At 42.9% G+C, this 24,259-nt stretch overlaps 1 protein-coding gene across 3 annotated transcripts in view; it reads left to right on the top strand.

The window, feature by feature from the left end:
• Positions 1 to 1,725: 1,725 nt before the first annotated feature.
• Positions 1,726 to 24,259, top strand: part of TMPRSS6 (transmembrane serine protease 6) — a 106,756-nt gene continuing 84,222 nt past the window's right edge. For all 3 annotated transcript variants that reach the window (XM_077277727.1, XM_077277726.1, XM_077277725.1), the window contains exon 1: positions 1,726 to 1,912. In XM_077277727.1, the coding sequence (XP_077133842.1) occupies positions 1,841 to 1,912 (72 nt within the window). In that variant the 5' untranslated portion in view covers positions 1,726 to 1,840. The remainder of the gene's footprint in view (positions 1,913 to 24,259) is intronic.

Raw genomic sequence — 24,259 nt, 5'->3', positions numbered from 1 at the left:
AGCTTCTCTTGGAGAGACTGATAACGAATGTAGTCAGGAGAGATCAGAATAGCACTGAATACATCGACAGCAGGCAACAACTGAAGGTCCAGGTGAGCTAAATAGGAAACCAACTAGCAGATAACGAGACAGCTGATCCCAGCCACAGACCCGCAGAATGACAAAAAGAGCCACCAGAGGGAGCCCAAAGATAGCACTCACACAGTACCACTTGTGACCACAAGAGGGAGCCCAAGAACAGAGTTCACAACAGGGGCCCAGATGAACCGGAAGCTAAGGGGAAAGCGCGCAAAATAGCAGAGAATTTCCCGCTGTCATGGAGAGTGCAGGAGGGTGAGCAGTGCGCTTTGCACCCCGAGCCCTGGCGTTGCGACAGACTTCAGCTGACATCTCCTGGTACCACTAGAGGGACAGTGAGTGTAGAGAGAGCCGCGTGCACAGTGACAGTTAATACCGCGCATGTATAGAGAAGCGAGTGTCGGTGACTGGACAGTAGGCCGCAGTCCTTTCTGCCGGACAGTGCATATCAGCCCACGTTTAACCCCTGGATTGCTGCAGCTCTTGTTACTTTAGCTGCACAGGCTCATGGACTAGGGGCTCAACGGATAAAACCGGAGACCACCCTTGCTGCCAGAAGTTGGTCCATTGTCTGTGGGACCCCATCTGTGGATACTACCCTGGCCATCGCCGGTACTACAACCCCCAACGGAACATCTGCGGTGGAGGAACATAAGGACAGGATAAGTTTGATAATCTTTTCAATTTAACTGTTTATCTCCCTGCCAGGAGTTTCTCTTTTGTGTCAGTTAAAGTGTTATATTGTTAACCCCTGCTCTGCCTCCCTTGCGTCACTGAATCCCGCAACCTGCTTACACACACACAGGCCTAAACAAGCACTCTCTCCATCCAATACGAAGTGTCACAGAGCTGTGCAATGGCGTCAGTGTGCCGAGCCAGTCGTCTGCTTTCCTTTTATAACCCCTGATGATGTCACACTGCCAGCCAATCACAGCAATGCCACAACCAATATGGCTACAGCATTATAGTGATGCTCAGGCAATCGTTATTGGTTGAGTAATAGGCTCCAAAGATGCGGGGCAGGGATTTGAGTTTTACATCGAGCACCGCCCATTACTCGCCGAGTAACTAGCACATCCAAGTGTCATCGAGCATGTTCGCTCATCGTTAGTTTGTAGGTTTCAGAAAACCAGCTCCCACCAGCTGCAGTTTAATTTAAAAAAGCAAGCAAAGTTTTACCCACCCTCCCTGGGTCCAGCACTGAGTCTCTGCCACTCCTCCCTGTGTCTGTTATTGTCTTAGTGGCTCATGCAGTCAACTCTGATGAGCTCACTGATTGCCTGCAGCGCTGTCAATATGATGTCAGCACTTCAGAAAATAATAAAAACTTGGGAGAAGTAGTGGAGACTCATCTCTGGACCTGGTGAGGGTGAGTAAAGCTCAATTGTTGTTGTTTTTTTGTTAGTTTTTTTTTTGGGGGGGGGAGGGAGTGAATTTTCTAAAACCGGGCCACCCCTTTAATAATGATCTCTGGTCCTTGTGCTCTTGTCTGTGTTTCATACATTGATTCTGGTGTTCTCTGTGTGTGTTTTGTGCCATGATTGCAGCCTGTTTTGCATGCTGAGTATTCATGTCCCACGGGATTCCTGCTCTTTTCCAAAACAGCCAGAGGGGCAGAGAAGGATTGATCTGTGGGGAGCTTGGGGACGTGTCAACAGCAGCCTCGTGTGTGAGGTGGTGTAAGGTTCGTGTCACTGGCACATAATGTCCCAGCAGCACAACGGTCAGCCGTGTGTCCAGGTGAACTGGAGAAACAAAGAAAATGTCACTAGATCTTCCCCCTCCTGATTGCACCAATGACGTCTCAGAAAAGCCCCCTAATGATCTAAGCCAGGTAAGCAACAGAACAGGTACATGCCGGCTGCAGGATCTGACATGTAACGTATGAGCTGTTGTTACAGATGAACAGACAAAACTGAGTTTGTCGTAAACCTTCAGAATTAGGTGAACGTACTATAGTAAAGTAACGTATAGGTTGTGGTGAATGACAAGATCAGCTCTTCTGTATGGGGACATTTCGGTCAAAGATTCTTGGTTGATATCGAGAAGACCTGTAACAACATGTCCGTAATCTGGTGTTGTGCAACTACATGTTCCAGAATATTCATTTTTACTGACAACCAAAAATAATCCTAAAGCCTAAATAGGTACAATAACAGCCTTGTATCCGGGAATCAGACCTAATATAATATTATTCAGTGTAGTGCAATGTATTGTTTATTGTGTAATAGTCAGTGATAACCAAAGACACCACGGGGCCATGGTCTGGATAAATCACCGGTGAGATTCTAGACCGTTCGAGTGTATTTCCACCTTCACGTGAACAGACCGTCAGCAGTTTCCTCATTTGCTTTAGCGATACAAATCTACAGTAAAAGGAGAGGACACTCACATAGCGAGAGAAATGGCAGTGAGGGTCCCCAAAGTGGTGACAGGTGAACAGTATTGGACTGGCGTGCCAAGGGCCCACCAGTAAAACATCCCCATGGTCCCACTTTTCAGCGACATGCAAATGTGACCAGGCTCGGACTGGCCCACAGGGTAACAGGGCAATCCCCCGGTGGGCCCCCAACCCCACTGTATGTACAGTACTTGGCATAATTCACTTGATTCACTCTGTACAGAAAAAAGCAGCATCTCATCATTCATTAACCACGCTACCCAGTTTATTATTATACAGAGATATAAGTAAATTTGTGAACGAAGGTAGTATAATATTTGTATGCAGGTGAAAAGTGGACCCCCCAAAGTCAGTGTTATTGGTGGGCCCTTATCACCCCAGTCCGACACTGAATGTGACATTATCCTCAATCACAAATTTATATAACAATGAACTGGGTAAATGGTGAAATGAATAATATGCCGCCTTTATCTGTACAGAGTGATTCAAGTATATTGTGCTCATATAATAGAGTGGAGGCTCACTCTTCCACAGGGGCCCACCGGAGGATTTTCCTGCTCTCCCGTGGGCCAGTCCAAGCCTGCAAGTGAAGAGCTGTTCTTGCACTTCCAGTGTTCTCTTTCGCTCACCTTGCCATCATGTGTTCAGAACAAAACACCTCTAAATCTTCTATTTGGTATCCTAAAGTTTCTGACCTGTGCCGAAAATGGGATAGCCACGGATAGTCAAGAGCTGCTAGGAATAAAAAAAAAAAACAGGTCTTCTTTCATAAGGTTCTGTAGAATTTTAGATTTTATTGGTAAGAAATACAACACGTTTTAGGGCCCCTTTGATGGCTCAATACAGCACATACAAATATTACCTGTAGTATGATCCACCAAAAACAGCTTGAAAACAATTCAGCAACATAATCATATATAAAAATCTACAAATAAGCTTAAAAAAAAATCACACTTCATTATGAAAATATGCACTTTATTAATAAACAAGTATTGTACACCCAAATTTATCCAATAGGCAAAACGGACCCCACAAGGCAATACATAAAAAAACATTAAACATCTCTGAGGGTTCCCACAAAAAAACACGTGTTCAGAAAATGCAGCTAAACCTCCACAGGAATCACAAGGTATGGACTATATAGGAATATCACAAAGAATCTATTCTCCTATCAAATAATAACAGAAATCAATGGACAGTAAGATCAATATCTGTGGACGTGACGAGCCAAGTAAACATTGGGGTCACCATAGCAAATACCCCGAAGATACATCTAAACTGAGTATTAAAATACTTAAATACTAGATTTGTATTTACTTGATGAAGGGGCTGGGAAGGTCCTGAAATGCGTTGTATATAATCATTATCTGTTTATGAAGAGTTAGGAAATCTGTCACCAGGTTTTTGCCACCTAATGTAGATACAGAAACCCTGACTCCAGTGATGTGTCTATTATCAGGCTGCTTGCCCTGTTTGCTGTGGTTTTGATAAAATCACAGTTTTATCAGCAGATTATTATGAGAGGACTAGTAAATCTGCTGCCATGTAGTCCTCTTCATGAGCTCTGTATAACTCCGCCCCCACCACTGATTGGCACAGCATACACAGAAAGCTGCCAATCAGTGGTGTGGGCGGGGTTATAGAGAGCTCAGCATTCAGAGAACTGCTAGATCTGCAGCAAATAAAACTGTGATTTTATCAAAACTGATGTGAACAGCCCAGTGAGTGATACATCGCTGGAATCAGGAATTTCTGTCTGTACAGCATGCTGCTCTCCAAGGAGATGGCAAAAACCTTCCAATGGATTCCTTTTAAATAAGTTATATACACCTGTGATATCATGATTACACCCGCTCAGATATGATGCAACAAATGTTAGACTGTGGGGTTTGATTATGTCAGTTAATATATTATGCAGTAATTATGCGAGATGTAATTCTGTTGGTTGATACTTAACATAGTTGTGATTATGCATAATTTGCATAATTTGAATGTAATTTAATATAGTGTGTAGTTATCTTTACATCATTTAATAATTTACCTATTTAAGCAACATGGGCAATTAGTTATTATTCTACCTAGTGAGGTCGTAGTAAATATACTATTTAACGTAATTAATTTTCAGATATTTTATTTTCTGACCATCAGGCACTAAGTCTTCCACATAAAAGATTATATCTAATATGGGCCTTCATGGCTAATTTTAGTAGGCCAGTATTATTGAATTATCATTCTATTCTCATATTTAAAGCTTAAAGGGGTTGTCTCTAGGAGTGAAATTCAAACGTTTAACAGTGTGTGAGTAAGTGAAACCATGTATTTTTTTCAACGATGCCATTTCTGCAAACCTCACCAGGTTACATGCCCCTACCTCTCCCATAAAATTGAAGTTATGGTAACAAAAATTAAACACATGCATATATTTCTAAAGGGAGTGTAATAGATGTTCCTTGCAGTCCTATGTAACACCGGACATAATGCACAGAAATAACTCTTTGAGTACTCATAATGTAGAAGTTGTTATACAAAGATGTCATGATATTATAAAATCTGCACAGATTACAAAGCACACCAAGATAAAATACCCATATTTCTTCATTCCCTTTAAAATGTCAAAAGTTTAAAGCCCCAAACGTAAAGACAGATGCAATCCTTAGCTGTTAATATGGCATAAGATTTTATTAACATAGCCATCTAGTTAAGTATTACTAGATGTGTACAGCACCAGAACCTTCCATCAGTGCCTAAATGCATCACAGAAATCGTCATCAGTAGATGAAAACAAAACTCTAAATGAACATCAGTATAGGTGTTGTGAACTCTGTTTTTGGGCTCCCTCTAGTGGTCACAAGGGGTACTGTGTAGTGTTGTCTTTCTGCAGGTTGGCAGCATCAGCTGGTTCGTTATCCTTGGTTGGGTTTCCTATTTAGTTCACCTGGATACTCAGTTCCTTGCCTGCTCTCAATGTATTCAGTGCTCTTCAGATTCCTTGTGACTACCTTGCTCCCAGTCTCTCCAAGACAAGCTAAGTTTTTGTTTGATCATTTTTTGATTATCAGCATTTATTATGTTTTTAGTCCAGCTCGCTAAAATGTGATTTCCTCGCTTGCTGGTTGCTCTAGGGGACTGAGTTTCTCCCCCCCACACCGTTAGTTGGTGCGGGGGTTCTTGAAATCTCAGTGTGGATATTTTGTAAGGGTTTTTTACTGACCGCACAGACCCTTTACTATTTTCTGCTATCTAGTATTAGTGGGCCTCATTTGCTAAATCTGTTTTCACCCCTGTGTATGTGCCTTCCTCTTACCTCACCGTTATTATATGTTGGGGGCTTATATTTCTTTGGGGATTATTTCTCTGGAGGCAAGAGAGGTCTTTCTTTCTCTCTAGGGGTAGTTAGTTCCTCAGGCTGGCTCGAGACGTCTAGGATTTTTAGGCACGTTCACCGGCTACTTCTAGTGTGTTTGGATAGGTTCAGATTTGCGGTCAGTCCAGTTTGCCACCTCCCTAGAGCTTGTCCTATGTATGTTACTTAGCTGGAGAAATTTGTGATCCTCAACCACTAAGGATCATAACAGTAGAGCAGGCCAACAAAAGTGTTTAATGCATCGCAGAAGTGGGATAAAAAGAAGACCTGAGTACATTTTTTTTTTTTTCCTCCCGCTTTTCCTTTGCTGCAGTCTGTTTAGCTTCTTTCATCCCCTTGAACTCTGGGTGGTTTTGAGCTCAGCTGCAGACATGAATTTTCAGACTCTGACTTCTAGTGTGGATCATCTGACTGCACGGGTGCAAAGTATTCAGGATTTTGTTATTCATAGCCCTATGTCAGAACCAAAGATACCCATTCCTGAATTGTTTTCTGGTGATAGATCTAGGTTTCTAAACTTTAAGAATAATTGTAAGTTATTTCTATCTCTGAGACCTCGTTCCTCTGGTGATTCCGCTCAGCAAGTTAAAATTGTTATCTCCTTGTTGCATGGCGACCCTCAAGATTGGGCTTTCTCTCTGGAACCATCATCAGCACATAAATACAGGACAAAGCTTTATACGGCCATCAATTGCAGTGTCAAGTCAGCTCCAGCCATAAACACGCTTCTCTGACTAGCGTTGTTCTCATCTCTTTCTTCTCCATCTCGTCTAGATGCCATAATGACTTTTCAGATCCACAGCTCATCCATGCAGACTTCCAACTTCTGCAGCACATCTTGACTTATTGACCATAAAAATAATTTGTCATCATAATGCCCCTTAATAAAAATACCCACTCATGATGTAGCCCTGAATAAATAATTGCCACTCTCTGTGCTCCCTGCATAAAAAATTATCCACCCCCACATGGATCCTATTATTATAATATGTGGCCTCCACAATGTCTTCTCCTATCAGATATTGCTTCCACACCATCATCCCTCGTGAACTATAACCTGCACACTGTACTTTATGTTGGATAATAGAATTACATAATGAAACCAGTAGAGACCAATACATTTAAAAAAATGTTCATGTTACATTAAAGTAGGGCCCCACTGGCTCGTGAGACCTTGATATGTGGCTCCTGGCTATCTGCCAGCTTGGAGCATTAGTACCAGGTCTACTAAAAAGCTATCAAACATGTCTACAAATAGTGACTTTTGTGAGTAACCAGAGCAGATCAAGATGCACATATACTGCCCATGGGGGGGTAATAAGGTAAAATTTTAAGCTGAGCATAACATGGTACTGTTATTTAGAGGGGTACTTGAAGCTGGATGCAATAGCGTGGACGGAGTGTCTGATGTGAGAATACTGGATGGAGCACGGTGGTAACCCATAGATGTAAGTAGACTGGGAAGAGCTACACTGCTGTATAACTCGGGCTTGGATCACAACACAATACTCGGACTGTCCATCTGCTCTCCCGATCAGAGCGTGACAGCATGCATTTTTATGCAGCTGTCACATTTGGGTGGGAATAGCTGATGGCCAGTCCGAGCATTGCATTGAGATCCTCATCCAAGTTATACAGCCGTGTGACTTCTCCTTATGGGACAAGGCCACAAGGTATCGGTGCGCTTTCTGCAAGGAAGCTTTAGCTGTCATTATACCGGTAATAGAGGGTTCTGAATGTGACTCATGACCATTTTTCAGTGCTGAATATGACTCTTAAGGCAAGAAAGGTTGGGGACCACTGTATTACTGGACGACGGCCGTTTTATGCACATGCGCTTCTACAGGACCCGAAGAATCGTATTTGCGTGAAACGGTCGTCGTCCTTCACAAGCCACATGGAACCCTCCTGCCTTGAATGTTTTAAATTGCATCAATAAAGTGGACGGTGAGTGCCACCCTTGTTCTTCTATTTTTACATGGATACATATTTTGTTTTTCATTTGGGTTGGCACCCGAGAGCCCGGGCATGGATGCTTACAGCGTTATTGACACCACAGCCAGGTGCATGAACATTGGTGCTGCAGTGGCGTGGATTATTTTGGTGGTGGAGAATGAAAGTGGAGTCTGACTTGTCTACATTGCAGTCCAAAGGTCTCTTCACTTGTAGAGAAAATGGTCAGAATACCTGAATAAGGATGTTTGCTTACTTACTTTCTTATATAGCGCCATTAATTTTCACTTTCCATCATGTTTCTCACTGAAGTCCTATTCCTACCAGTTTCTACATACATGGTTGCTTCATGAAGGAAAGCATAGCTGTGTATGCCCGACACAAGGGTGGTTTAGCTCATATTGCACGGAGCCAGTTGGGTAAAAATTGAAGTGCCCTGACTCAGGAGCAGGTTGCGCACATCTGTCCTCTATTTCTGTCCTAAATATCATCACTTACTATTGCTCATCATCTAGAAATATCTGAACATAACAATACAGGCAAATGTGATTTCATGTGGAGTCCGACATTTGTCAGGTTGTCATGTGTTTGTGCTGAGCAAGCAATCCTTAATCCTTGCTCAACCTTTGTATGGCTCTGGTTAATCATTTTCCACTGTTTAGGAATCGGATCGCAGATATGAATTGGATCCGAAATCTAGGAAACTGGGTTTACACAGTAGCAGCCTTCCACAGATCGTACAGGAAAAACATGATCCTTGAACAATTCGTAAAAACCTAAATATCTATGATACCTGACTGGCAAACCCAAGATTTGAGCACCATAAAAAAAAAACTGTTATACAAGACATTGTATGGTGGTGGTATCATAAGGATATTCTACTGCTTTATATTTTGTAGGGCCATCTCCTTGTTTACGGGGGCCTTTGGTTGACAGAGTTCCTTATCCTTACCTTCCAAGAGCTATGGCTTTTTTATTTTTCAGCTGGGCTTTTTTTTGGCAGCATGAACTGTAGGTTTTATCATTAGCATTTTGGGCAACATATCGCTTTCTGATCTTTTTTTTTCCTTTTTGAAAGGCATAAATATAAATATGAAGGTATTTCTTAGTGGTAATGTCCTCAGATGGGGTCCTTTAAGCTATGGTCCGTCTTCTGGAGGCAGTGGTCTGTCTCCGGTACGGTACCTTCTGCTGAGCCCCTAGTCCATAAGAACGTGCGGCCGAAACAAACAAGGCCGTAGCACTCTCAGACTCAAACGTAAATAGAAGAGAAGCAAGTGGCAGGTTAGGCTGCAAAACTCTGTCCGGTACTCGGCTTTCTCTCCTCTGCATGTATGCGGTACTCACAGTCACTGAGCTCACGGCACTTCTCTCTGCAGCGGTCCTACTGAAGGCGATGGGGACGAAACCAGTCAGCCGTCGCGGCGCCGGTGCTCAGAGGACGGAGCACGCTGCTCACCCATCTGCGCGCTGCTGCCGATTCGCGCCAAACTGCCTGCGGCTGTGCTCGTTTTGCTTTTTATATCCGCCCTCCTACCCAGGTCATGAGGTCGGTCTGGCTCCTCATTCCTTTCCCCAGGCAACAAGGGAGGCAGCCTCAACAATTCCAGACCTGGCTCGGTCCAGGTACCCGCAGCCCCGTCTTCCTCTTTACAGTAATTCCAAATGTATTTATTTTTTAGATTTTTTTTCACATTCCAGGAAAACCAGGGTGCTTTGAATGTTTATATTTTTTATTGTTGAAAAATATTTTTCTTTTTTTTAGTTTTACATCTTTTTTTTGGTCTCCCTGAGGGACTTGACCCTGCGATCCCTTGTACAATGCACTGCAATACTGTAATATTGTAGTGTATGTTCAATTTACTGATCTCTTATGAAGGCCACTGTAGGGTTCACTGGTATACAAATATGGTAGACACAAGAGCCTGTAGTAATGCCATAGGCTACCTTGACAATGCCATCGGCACCCCTGAGCCCACATCATACATGCGGTGAGCACAACCACTCACGGTACATGTAACCTGGGCAAAGTGTTCACAGGGTGCTGCCACTGGACCTAACTGTGTCATTTTCCTGTAATAGTTCTTGAGTTTGTTAAGTATATGGCAGCATTATTAAGGGCACCTGATGGTATTATGGTTTTATATTTGGGCTCTATTTAGCTTATTATAGCTTGCTAATTTGTGCCTTATATGTTGGTATTAATTGGACTATTATGAACAGTGCTGTTGTAAGAGGCACATGGGTCGAAAAACACTTGGGTGACTATTAGTACTAGTGAAAGAGGTCCCTGGATGTGGGTTAGTGATATTACCTTCTTTAAAGGGAATCTGTCACCTACTTTTTTGCATATAAGATGCGGCCACCGCCATTAGGGGCTTATCTACAGCATTCTGTAATGCTGTAGATAAGCCCCTAAAGGCGGTGGCCGCAGCTTACATGCGAAAAATGAGGTGAAAGATTCCCTTTAAACCTCTTTCCCAATGGATGCACATTGGTAGGTGACCCATCTTGTAAAGAAGGAAGGAGACACTCAAGTACAGAAGTTGGTTGACATATCTTCTTTGTTGAAGAGAGGCACACACTTTTAGGTTTCATGTTGGCAGCACATTTCTCATATATTATCTGATGATTACATGGCCAAGCTGGCTTTGGCCCTCCATCTTATAAGTTATTTTTCATCTCTTTTGCTCAGAGCCTACTGCCAGTGCAATTGAAGGAATGGCCAGGGGATGCTAAAGTGGTAGCCATGGCCAACAGTAATCCTTGTATGGCTCCCTGGCCCCTTCCTCATAAAAGTTCACAATTCTTCGCTACATTACCTCTGTGCTGGCTTTCTGCATCTTCTGGACTTGCCCGGTATGGGGATAGTTTCCTCACTTATGGCTCCGGAATAAAAGAGACACACTTCGGATTCACTTCAACGATAACTTCTTTACTTAACACAGCTTGATCAATTACAGGCACTTCGGGTAACGCATACAACACATTCTTCTCTGTCCCTGCTCTGTCCTTTCCTTCTTTGCATTCAGCCCCAGGTCGGACCGCTTCTGACGGAATCGATTCTGTCCGGAATTCTTGCCTCACATGGGGAGTCCTACACTGTTTTGCCCCGGTTCTAAGTACTGCCGCCCAGGCAAAGATCTGCCACATCTCGTGTGCAGTGACCGTGCTGACCTGTCTTCTTGCTCTATAAGGACAGATTTCCTTCAATTGCATCTTCAGCACTTCTGTTCTCTTTTCCTCCTAGAGGAATCGGTTCTTTGTAACTGTTCTATGCTGGGCCCCTTCTTAAACGTTTCGGGGCACAGCAACTTCTGGCTGGGCAGCCCTGTGAGCTGTACGGGCGCTCAGGCCCCGACTCCAACTATCTAATAGCAGGAAGCTGCAATATACTTATGCACTGTGCCCTTCCTACTCTAACTATGTACTATAGTGCCCCCTCTAGTGGCCAACTGTGGACACTATGCCCATATCACTAAGCTAGACCTGGGGACAAACTTTCCCTAACATAAAGCGTGCATGGCAAACATATATATAAATACAGAGCAATACACATGCATTGTGTAGCAGTACTCTTATACACAGTGACAATACACTTTATGTGTAGCAGTGCCACTGTGTACAAACACATTGATCAAATACACATCATATTATACATACTTAAAGGGGTTGGGGAGAAGAGGGAACAATATACGCATTTGCATCCCCTACATTTCCCCCTTTCTTTAATAATGGTTGTCCTCAACCATGGCAACCTGTAATGTAAAAACATAATAACATATTAGAATAAGACTCTATATGAGTCATGTCCTTTACTTTCTTCAAAGGGGAGACAACCCACTTCCTTTAAACATGGTACTCCTGTACCGGGTAACACAGTTCACTGGCGAGTCCTACTTCTCCAGCAGAATGGGCACAACGGGTGCAGCAATAAAGCAAAAAAGAGTCCATAGGCTCTATATGTGGGTTGTTTTGTTGTTTTTTTTATCCGGCTCGCAGTCCTCCAGAACACAACAGACAAACAACAATGTATACAAGTCCTTGTGACCTCCTTTGGTCACCTTACTCTCTTTTCACTGGGAAAACAACAGGGGACTTCTCTTCTGCCCCGACAGGATGCGGAACAGTCCCTTTAATACACGGTGCAACGGCGCCACAAACGTACAGTTCAGTTGCTTCAATTGCACGCCCCTCGCGCCACACCAATTACATCAGGTACCCTTTCTCGGCTTCGGCCTTGCTTCCGGTGTAGGCCCTCATGGACGTACAGCCTCCAGTGGAGGTGAAGGCTTCATCATCCTGGCTGTAGGCCACGCTCCTGTAGGATGGCCCAATCTCGGACCTGGAATCTTCGGTCGGACCACCGCTTGCTCCGCTGGGGCTTGCCGCTGGTCTGTCTTAGGAAGGCACATGGTCTCAAGCAGACATCGAGGTTCTCTGGGTACAGGAAGGGACTCCACTCCCCAAGCAACATTTTTCTGCTGCAAGGACCGGGCCCGCTCTTTCTCCTGCCGCCATTGCCACTCGAAACGGCTCACTCCTCCACCACCACAGGACCGATGCATGTCTGCCGGTGCCAAATCGCATAATGACACCGCGCAGCCACACCCATGATGTTCTTCTGGAACCCACCCGTTCCAAGGTGGGGTCACTTCCAGTCACTCCTCCCAACTAACTAAAAGCATTAAGCTGCACTATTCTTATGCACTGTGCCCCTGCTACTCAAACTATCTACTATAGTGCCCAACTATGGACACTATGCCCTTATCACTACGTTAGACTTGGGGACAAACTTTCCCTAACATAAAGCGTGCATGGCAAACATATATATATAAATACAGAGCAATACACATGCAGTGTGTAGCAGTACTCTTGTACACGGTGACAATACACTTTATGTGTAGCAGTGCCACCGTGTACGAACACATTAATCAAATGCACATCATATTATACATACTTAAAGGGGTTGGGGCGAAGAGGGAACAATTTATGCATTTGCATCCCCTACACAATAACTATGTTTCGCCTGGCAGCCTAAAATTCTTCCTATAACACTCCAAGTACGGCTTACACGTGGCCTCTGTCACCATTGCCTGCCATTCTAGGGTCCCCACTAACCTAAGTCTAACTTTGGCACCTCCACCTCATACCACTGATGTTGGCTCCACTTCTCTTACTCAGCTCCTGTATTCTTCTTTCCCTGTATATATACAATATATATCAATAGATATACACACACTCCTAAGTGGACTGATATGATCTCACACCGCAGATTTAACAAATTTCTATGACTATTTCATTCTACTGGGCAGGTTTTGCAGAAAACTATGCACATGCTGTGTAAACAAACCCTACATAAGTGTATGGAACTGATTTTAAGGGCTTGCTCATACGGACATATATTCTCTCTTGCGAAAATTGGGCTGATTATGCTAATGACACTCAGATCAAACTCTATCTGAGTTTGACCAAGTGTCATCTGAGTGTGAGCAGATTCTCTCCCATGAGAGAATCACAGCACTGGTGCGTAGAAGACAGAGAACTTCATTTCTCCATCTACTCCATTGTCTCTGGGTGCGTACATCGGACTGCACTCAGATGACATCTGAGTACAGTCGGGTGCATAGCAAGCACCCATAGACTTGAATGCGTGCACATGATCAGATTATAGGAAGCACTCGCAGCATGCTGCGATTATTTTCTGATGCCGAATCCGCATGAGAAAATAAATGCAGATCTGCACTGCCCAATAGTATAACATTGGGCCAAGTGCTATCCAATAAAACATCATATAGCATTCGGCTGTGTTATATGACAGTGTGAGCGAACCCTGAGTCTCAGAAATTTCTGAAATAAATCTGCCAGGTGGGAACATACCCCACGTCATAGGAGTCAAACTTAAGACCGGTGGGCTAAATCCGGCCTGCCATATTATTCTATGTGGCCCAAAATGTCAGGACAAACTTCAACACTGCTCCAACCAGCTCTCCTAATGGGAAAAGTGGAGAGCCGGTTGGAGCAGTTTTCAAGTGTGCACCGGAGCTCCCAGGGACAGCTCTGTTAGCCCTACTACCCAAGGACAGCTCTCTTAGCCCCACTACCCAGGGACAGCTCTCTTAGTCCTACTACACAGGAATAGCTTTATTAGCTTTACTACTCAGGGACAGGTCTGTTAGACCCACTACCCAGGGACAGCTCTCTTAGCCCTACTTCTCAGGGACAGTGCTCTTAGCCCGACTAAACAGAAACAGCTCTTTTAGCCCTTCTACCCAGCGGAAGCATTATTAGCCCTACCACTCAGAGACAATGCTCTTAGCCCTACTGCCCAGGAACAGCTTTATTATCGCTACTACCCAGGGACAGATCTATTAGCCCTAATATCCAGGGGCAGCGCTCTTAGCCCTACTACCCAGGCACATCTGTCTTAGCTGTATTACCCAGGAACAGCTCTCTTACCCTACTACTCAGTGACAATGCTATTAGCCCAACTATGCAGGAACAACTCGCTTAGCCATACTACACAGAGACAAATGTCTTATAGCTCTACTGCCAAGGGACTGCTGTCTCGTAGTCCTACTACCCAAGGACAGCTGTTTTATAGCTCTACTACACAGAGAAAGCTCTGTGCATTGCAGTCTATGCTCGAACCATGTTGCACGGTCGTTTGCGTGAACCTCACAATTACAAGTGGCCCTTTCAAGTCAACCTTAATAATGATGTGTCCCTTGCTGAAAATGAGTGACACCCCTGCCCTAAGTGGTAATGTTTCCTAGCTATACCGTCCCCACTCCATATTTGATCTTAGGTAATCTGACAACTTGTCTAAATTCTGAATTTTTCACTCAGTTTTTCTCAAAAAGGTGAGCTTTACATTAACATCCCATTTAAAGGGAGCCATGACCATTGTGCCTGCTCCATTTTCAATCAGCTATTGATGAGTCAGGATGGACCACGTTGACTCATACTATGGCACGTTAAGACTCATGTATTTTTGATGGCACAGAAGCCCAGACAGCTGTTGAAAAACATTAGTGTTAACACCAGAACTTACATCTGAGGCTTTCTGACTGCAAAATGAATTGCTTGTTCTTGACCAGGACTGATACGAAGTGAACTGGAAGAATAGATAATTTGTTTTTGTAATTCATTATTTAATCAAAAGTTTCAGAAGCTTTTATTGACCATATGGGGTGACTTTTCTGGAGGAAATCCCTGAGAACGTCAGAGTAACACTGTATTAGGTCAATTCCCAGTTGCACAATCCATGACAAAAGTGATAGTTTAATAACACGCACAGTTCCAGGAGCAGCTGCCTATTGCCTCAGGGAACAATATGAGAATGAAGAGCAGATCTTAATGCTGAATGCACAGATGAGTGAGCGGATCTGATTCACAATAACAATGTCATTTGGTTTGCAACATGTCATAGAGATTACAAGTATTACTCATAGATTCAGTCAAAATAATATTCTTGCCTTTAAGGAGGATAATCTATAAAAAAATGTATCTGTGTCATTGGTAACAAGTATAATTAGAAGCAGCAATTTATTCAATAAACTTCATGGCCTTGGAGACTACAGAGGTTTAATATGACTCGATGTGAAGAGGCAGAAGGTATTGGTCCAATATACTCTGTTACTGGGGTTTGCTAGCCTCCAGTTAGTGCTATTGGAGTGTTGTAGAGATGATTGAATTTTTCAAAATGTGAACTCAATAGGTTTGACGACGTTTTAAAAAACATTTGCTGCATAGCTAATCAATTTTTCTTGATTCACAATACTGCAAATCCTCCAATTGCCGTGAAATTATGTTTTTAACACTCTGAGATATCAAAGGACTGTCCCAAACCCCTTTCAAGTTCTTTAACACAAACACAGCCTTAGTAATGTCAGTGACCTTACCATAGAAATGGATGGTAACCAAGAGATAATTAATAGCAATGTGCACTGACAGACTATTCATTATTTTTTTTTAAAGTAAAAATGGTCCAAAAATGATCCCTCTTACTCATTTGTAAGCAGGCAGACTTTGCAGGACACAGTGTCAAACAGATGGTGTCACTGTCAGAGGTAACATCATTCTGCTATGACTGAGGCAAATAATGTGCCTCATATTTCACAACTTCTCTACTAACTCCCCACAAATTTTCTTCCGAAGGCAAAAGACGGCCTGTGCTTGGTAGTACTATTTCCTAAACAGCTAGTACTAATAGTGGTGGTGTTGGTACTTCCGCTACTGCTCTTGGCTCATACATTCTTAGCTTTACGTTTTTTTTTCTTTTACACTTCCCCAACCATCTCCATTGACACTTTTTCTTGTACTATACATTTTGTACAATGCTATAATTAAATGTTGACAATCTTTTTAACCATAATTATTCAATCTTTGCCTAAAAGGATGTAAAAAGAAATGCTTGGTAGGTACACATATAGAAAGCAGAATGTGGCTGCAGGGGACCGATGGAGGTAAGAATTTTTCTCACAAGGATGCTGGCCTCTTGGGAAAATTATTCTTACAACCATCGGTTCCATGATGAACCATGAGATTAACAGGGGGAAACATGTCGGGATGAGGGAATAACATACAGTGCCTTGCGAAAGTATTCGGCTCCCTGGAACTTTTCAACCTTTTCCCACATATCATGCTTCAAACATAAAGATACCAATTGTAAATTTTTGGTGATGAATCAACAACAAGTGGAACACAATTCTGAAGTTGAATTAAATTTATTGGTTATTTTTAATTTTTGTGGAAAATCAAAAACTGAAAAGTAGGGCGTGCAATATTATTCTGCCCCTTTAACTTAATACTTTGTTGCGCCACCTTTTGCTGCAATTACATCTTCAAGTCGCTTGGGGTATGTTTCTATCAGTTTTGTACATCGAGAGACTGAAATTCTTGCCCATTCTTCCTTGGCAAACAGCTCGAGCTCAGTGAGGTTTGATGGAGATCGTTTGTGAACAGTAGTTTTCAGCTCTTTCCACAGATTCTCGATTGGATTGAGGTCGGGACTTTGACTTGCCATTCTAACTCCTGGATACGTTTATTTGTGGATCATTCCATTGTAGATTTTGCTTTATGTTTGGGATCATTGTCTTGTTGGAAGACAAATCTCCGTCCCAGTCTAAGGTCTTTTGCAGACTCCAACAGGTTTTCTTCAAGAATGGTCCTGTATTTGGCTCCATCCATCTTCCCATCAATTTTAACCATCTTCCCTGTCCCTGCTGAAGAAAACCAGGCCCAAACCATGATACTTCCACCACCATGTTTGACAGTGGGGATGGTGTGTTCAAGGTGATGAGCTGTGTTGCCTTTACGCCAAACATATCGTTTGGCATTGTTGACAACAAGTTCGATTTTGGTTTCATCTGACCAGAGCACCTTCTTCCACATGTTTGGTGTGTCTCCCAGGTGGCTTGTTGCAAACTTTAAACGACACTTTTTATGGATATCTTTGAGAAATGGCTTTCTTCTTGCCACTCTTCCATAAAGGCCAGATTTGTGCAGTGTGCGACTGATTGTTGTCCTATGGACAGACTGTCCCACCTCAGCTGTAGATCTCTGCAGTTCATCCAGAGTGATCATGGGCCTCTTGGCTGCATCTCTGATCAGTCTTCTCCTTGTTTGAGATGAAAGTTTAGAGGGACAGCCGGGTCTTGGTAGATTTGCAGTGGTATGATACTCCTTCCATTTCAATATGATCGCTTGCACAGTGCTCCTTGGGATGTTTAAAGTTTTGGAAATCATTTTGTATCCAAATCTGGCTTTAAACTTCTCCACAACAGTATGACGGACCTGCCTGTTGTGTTCCTTGGTCTTCATGATGCTCTCTGTGCTTCAAACAGAACCCTGAGACTATCACAGAGCAGGTGCATTTATACGGAGACTCGATTACACACAGGTGGATTATATTTATCATCATTAGGCATTTAGGACAACATTGGATCATTCAGAGATCCACAATGAACTTCTGGAGTGAGTTTGCTGCACTGAAAGTAAAGGGGCTGAATAATATTGCAAGCCCCACTTTTCAGTTTTTGATTTTCCACAAAAATTTAAAATAACCAATAAATTTCGTTCAACTTCACAATTGTGTTCCACTTGTTGTTGATTCTTCACCAAAAATTTACATTTGCTATCTTTATGTTTGAAGCATGATATGTGGGAAAAGGTTGAAAAGTTCCAGGGAGCCGAATACTTTCACAAGGCACTGTATGTGAATCATCTTGGCTGACAAATATCATATTGTGTAATCTATTCCATACTGATGTTTTTTTCTGATATGTGTTCCACATGGTGGGATATGAGTGGTCTTTATATTTTTTCTGATTGTGGTACATGACTAGCTCTTCATATGTTTATAGGTTGGTATTTGGAAGGGTGTATTTAATTATATGCTGTTGTTAGCAAAATATATGTTGTTTAAAATTGTGCTTATTGTGGAATCCCAGCTAAGCCAGTGATTGGAGAGGGATAATTTTTGTGATATTATGCTATGTATACAGCTCTAGCAAAAATTAAGAGACCACCACATCAAAACCCTGTCGTGGGCAGCCCAATCTCCAGACCTGAACCCCATTGAAAACCTCTGGAATATAATCAAGAGGATGATGGATAGTCACAAGCCATAAAACAAAGAAGAACTGCTTAGATTTATGCACCAGAAGCAGTGTGAAAGACTGGAGGAAAGCATGCCAAGACGCATGAAAGCTGTGATTAACAATCATGGTTATTCCACAAAATATTGATTCCTGAACTCTTCCTGAGTTAAAACATTAGTATTGTTGTTTCTAAATTATTATGAACTTGTTTTCTTTGCATTATTTGAGGTCTGAAAGCACTGGTTATTTTGTAATTTTGACCCGTTCTCTTTTTCAGAAAAAAAATACAAAATGTATTGCTTGGAAATTCGGAGACATGTCAGAAGTTTATAGAATAAAAGAACAATTTACATTTTACTCAAAAATATACCTATAAAGAGAAAACTCAGACAAACTGAACATTTTGCAGTGGTCTCTTAATTTTTCCCAGAGCTGTAGTTGCGAACATGTAATAGAGATTGGTGGAAAAAGTAGACAGCACATAAGTGCAGAATGGGCTGTCTAATATCCCGACGTCATAATTCCAGTGAAAGCCTCAGGATTATTGTTTTTGTCTTTTGTACGTTACTGATACAGTAAGGTCTTGGCAGACCCCTGAGATGCATACTGTATATCATGTGTATATATATATATATATATATATATATATATATATATATATATATATATATTGTTACCAATGTCCAGTATTCATGTCAAATGGCAGAAACAAACCGCAGTCAGCAATATACAAGGATTATTCTGCATTGCTAATTCAATCTTGTCATATTCTCTTCTCAAACCAGGCTTATCATTATAATAAGCTTTCATCAAATGTGAACCTATTTTAGGCAATTTTCATGATTGCAATTAAAATAGTCACATAATGCGTCTCATCAAGTCACAATCACTGTTGATTTATGATGCTCAATATTTACATTTTCCCGAGCGCTATTTCCTCCATGCTGAGTGATCAGGAAATTAGACAGTTGTTGTAAACGGGGCATTTTGGGGAAAAGTCATTTTTGTACAATAGTCCTGATCAGAAGTTGTTTAGCTGTTAGGAAAATGTTGATAAAAGTTTTCGGGTCTGATTCATCATGAAGTTTTTGCCAGTATTCTGCTGTAATACTGCTTGAAATGTTACCAATTTTTTATGCAGCTTCATTGCTTCTCTTTTGGCATTTTTACGCTAGTTCCGGACAATTTTTAGAAAAGAAGCTGCAGCTGTGGTGGGTCATGGAATGGCCAAGCTCCCATTATAAATTTTTCTAACCAAACAGGAAAAAGAGCAGTAATTCCCGGGTGCTGTCACAGAGTGAAGACATGAGTGTATGTTCTCTGGATCTTTATTCATTCATACAACGTGTTTTGAAGTCAAGTTGGCTCCTTCATCATAAAAAGTATGTAGGGAAGAGAGAACCCTAACTGTGAAGTTCGGGGTTCGTACCGGACACCAAGTGTCTGGTACCGAACTCCAAACACAGACTTTTTCCCTGAAGTCCATTTTGATGTTCAAGTTCGGTGCCAAATAAAGTTTGTTGAAAGGCTGCAATGCAGCCAATCAACAAGCTTTTAGACTGTGGACACTTCCGAAGCCATCACAGCCTTGGCAATTATTAGCATAGTTGTGATTGGCCAATGCAACACCAGACTCGACATGGATAAAACACAGAATTACAGTGGTGCCACCATTGTGCTCTGACTAGAGTAGGGACAGTGCTAAATAAATGAAAAAAACTTTGTGGGGTCCCTCTATATTTAGTAACCATCCAAGGGAAAGCAGAGAGTTATGAGCTGGACTTATTAAGCTAGGTAAGTGCCAATTTCCGTGGACCTTCTCAGCCTATAAATATCAGCCCCCAGTTGTCTGCTTTGCCTTTGTTGGTTATAAAAATGGGGGGACCCCAAAAAAATGATGTGGGGTACCCTTAATTTTATTAAGCAGCTAAGGAAAAGCAAACAACTGGGGGCTGGTATTAATCGGCTGGGAAGGTCTTCCCAGCCTAATAAGACCTGCCATCAGCCGTTCCAGAAATGGCTCATCCAATAGATAAGCCAAGTCTGTCGTCTAGCCTCTGCTCTTCCCGATTGCCCTGGTGCGGTGGCAATTGGGGTAATAGTTTTTTGGGTTGAGGTCAGCTGTGTAATGTGAGGTGGCACCAAGGCCAGGCATTAGTATCAGAGTTGTCCATCAGACACCCCCTTTACTAATCCCGTATTTTAAAAAAAACACAGGATAAAAATAAAGTTTATTTGATTGAAAACTCATCGACCCTGGTCCACCCATTTATTATTAAAAAATAATCCCAGCAGCTTCGGCGTAATCCATGGTAGTAACAAAGATGTCCAGTGATTCTCCCCTGCAACCTATAGAGCGTAATTCTGAACTTCATAAGTTACTCGCTGTTATGTCTCACGAGCGATGACATCAGTAACGTCATCGCCCATGAAACATGACCTGGGGTGACCTATGGAGCTTCATTCTCGAGGCTGCATAGGTCACTCGCGGTCATGTCTCATGGAGTATGATGTTACTGACATCATCACTTGTGAGACATGACTGTTATGAACTATACTTTTGGGCTCCCTCTTGTGGTCACTCGCGGTATGGCTCTTGTATACTTTTTCCCCAGGTTGGTAGTCACCTGGTTCGTTAACACTCTGGGTGTTTCTATTTAAACTTCCTGGAGTCTTAGTCCATTGCCTGGCATCCATGTAATCAGTCCTTGTCTGGTTGCTCTTGTCTACTGGTCCTGATTTTTGCAACATAAGCTAAGTCCTGCTTTCTTGTTTATTTTGTTATTTGTATTATTCTGTTTTTTGTCCAGCTTGTTCATAATGTGATTCCTGATTTTGCTGGAAGCTCTAAGGGGGCTGATATTCTCCCCCCATACCGTTAGTCGGTACGGGGGTTCTTGGATATTCAGCATGGATATTTTTGTAGGGTTTTTCGCTGACCACATAAGTCCGCTTTCTATATTTCTGCTATTATTTAGTGGGCCTCTCTTTGCTGAATCTAGTTCATACTTACGTTTGTCCTTTCCTCTTACCTCACCGTTATTATTTGTTGGGGGCCTGTATCTACTTTGGGGTACCTTTCTCTGGAGGCAAGTGAGGTCTGTATTTTCTCTGAAAGGGTTAGTTAGATCTCCGGCTGGCGCGAGACGTCTAGAAGCAACGTAGGTACGTTCCCCGGCTGCTATTAGTTGTGGGCTAGGATCAGGTATGTGGTCAGCTCAGTTACCACCTCCCTAAGAGCTAGTTTTTATGTTTGCAGACTTTGCTGAAGACCCTGAGATCCTCTGCCATTAGGATCACAACAGTATGCCAGGCCAGTGAATAGTTAATGCATTGCAGAAGTGGGATTAAAAGAAAAGAAGTTCTGAGTTTTTTTTTGTTTTTTTTTCTTCCTTCCCCTTTATCTCTGAATGGCTTGAAACTCTGCTGCAGACATGAATGTGCAAACTCTGATTACTAGTGTGGATCAGCTTGCTGCTCGTGTGCAGGGCATTCAGGATTTTGTTACTAGCAGTCCTATGTCAGAACCTAAGATTCCTATTCCTGAGCTGTTCTCTGGAGATCGATTTATATTTAGGAATTTTAGGAATAATTGTAAATTGTTTCTGTCTTTGAGACCTCGTTCGTCTGGAGACTCAGCTCAGCAAGTTAAAATTGTTATCTCCTTCTTGCGGGGCGACCCTCAGGATTGGGCTTTCTCATTGGCGCCAGGAGATCCGGCATTGGCGAATATTGATGCGTTTTTTCTGGCGCTCGGATTGCTTTATGAGGAGCCCAATCTTGAAATTCAGGCAGAGAAGGCTTTGCTGGCTATTTCTCAGGGCCAGGATGAAGCCGAAGTGTATTGCCAAAAATTTCGGAAATGGTCCGTGCTTACTCAGTGGAATGAGTGTGCTCTGGCCGCAAATTTCAGAAATGGCCTTTCTGAAACCATTAAGAATGTGAAGGTGGGCTTTCCCATTCCTACAAGTCTGAATGATTCTATGACGCTGGCCATTCAGATTGATCGGCGTTTGCGGGAGCGCAAATCCGCTAATCCTTTGGCGGTGTTGTCTGAACAGACGCCCGATTTAATGCAATGTGATAGAATTCAGACTAGAACTGAACGGCAAAATCATAGACGTCAGAATGGGTTGTGTTTTTACTGTGGTGATTCTACACATGTTATATCAGCATGCTCTAAACGCCTAACAAAGTTTGTTAGTCCTGTCGCCGTTGGTAACTTGCAGCCTAAATTTATTTTGTCTGTGACTTTGATTTGCTCATTGTCTTCCTACCCTGTTATGGCGTTTGTGGACTCAGGCGCTGCCCTGAGTCTTATGGACTTGACGTTTGCCAGGCGCTGTGGTTTTGTCCTGGAGCCTTTAGAAAATCCTATTCCTCTTAGAGGAATTGATGCTACGCCATTGGTGGAGAATAAACCGCAGTATTGGACACAAGTGACCATGTGCATGACTCCTGAACATCGGGAGGTGATTCCTTTTCTTGTTCTGCATAAGATGCATGATTTGGTCGTTTTGGGTCTGCCATGGTTACAGGCTCATAATCCTGTTCTGGATTGGAGGGCTATGTCTGTGTCAAGTTGGGGTTGTCAGGGAATTCATTGCGATTCCCCGTCGGTGTCTATTGCTTCCTCCACTCCTTCAGAAGTTCCTGAGTATTTGCTTGACTATCAGGATGTGTTCAGTGAGTCCAGGTCCAGTGCTCTTCCTCCTCATAGGGACTGTGACTGCGCTATAGATTTGATTCCTGGTAGTAAGTTTCCTAAGGGACGATTATTTAATCTGTCGGTACCTGAGCATGCTGCGATGCGTTCTTATATAAAGGAGTCTTTGGAGAAAGGACATATTCATCCATCCTCTTCCCCTCTTGGTGCAGGATTCTTTTTTGTGGCCAAGAAAGACGGATCTTTGAGACCTTGTATAGACTATCGGCTTCTGAATAAAATCACGGTTAAATTTCAATACCCTCTGCCATTATTGTCGGACTTGTTTGCTCGGATTAAGGGTGCCTGTTGGTTCACCAAGATAGATCTTCGTGGTGCGTACAACCTTGTGCGCATTAGGCAGGGAGATGAATGGAAAACTGCATTTAATACGCCCGAAGGTCATTTTGAGTACTTGGTGATGCCTTTTGGGCTCTCTAATGCTCCTTCAGTGTTTCAATCCTTTATGCATGACATCTTCCGGAAGTATCTAGATAAATTTGTGATTGTTTATCTGGATGACATTTTAGTTTTTTCAGATGATTGGGTGACCTTCTTGCCATTGGCTGAGTTTGCCCTCAATAATCGGGCTAGTTCCGCTACTTTGGTTTCGCCATTTTTCTGCAACTCTGGTTTTCATCCTCGTTTCTCCTCGGGTCATGTTGAGCCTTCTGACTGTCCTGGGGTGGATTCCGTGGTTGATAGGTTGCAGCGGACTTGGAATCATGTGGTGGACAACTTGAAGTTGTCACAGGAGAAGGCTCAGCGTTTTGCCAACCGCCGCCGCGGTGTGGGTCCCCGACTTCGTGTTGGGGAGTTTCCTCTCCTAAGTTTAAGCCTCGCTTTATTGGTCCTTATAGAATTTTGGAGGTCCTTTGGAGGTCTTTTCGTTTGGATCTTCCTGTGTCGTTTGCCATTCACAATGTGTTCCATAGGTCTTTGTTGCGGCGGTACATTGTGCCTGTGGTTCCTGCTGTTGACCCTCCTGCTCCAGTCTTGGTTGAGGGCGAGTTGGAGTATGTGGTGGAGAAGATCTTAGATTCTCGTCTTTCTAGACGGAGGCTTCAGTATCTGGTCAAATGGAAGGGCTATGGTCAGGAGGATAATTCCTGGGTGGTCGCCTCTGATGTTCATGCGGCCGATTTGGTTCGTGC

Source organism: Ranitomeya variabilis, chromosome 8 (assembly GCF_051348905.1).
Source record: "Ranitomeya variabilis isolate aRanVar5 chromosome 8, aRanVar5.hap1, whole genome shotgun sequence".
Taxonomy (NCBI): domain Eukaryota; kingdom Metazoa; phylum Chordata; class Amphibia; order Anura; family Dendrobatidae; genus Ranitomeya; species Ranitomeya variabilis.
This window is presented reverse-complemented; position numbering and strand designations above follow the sequence as displayed.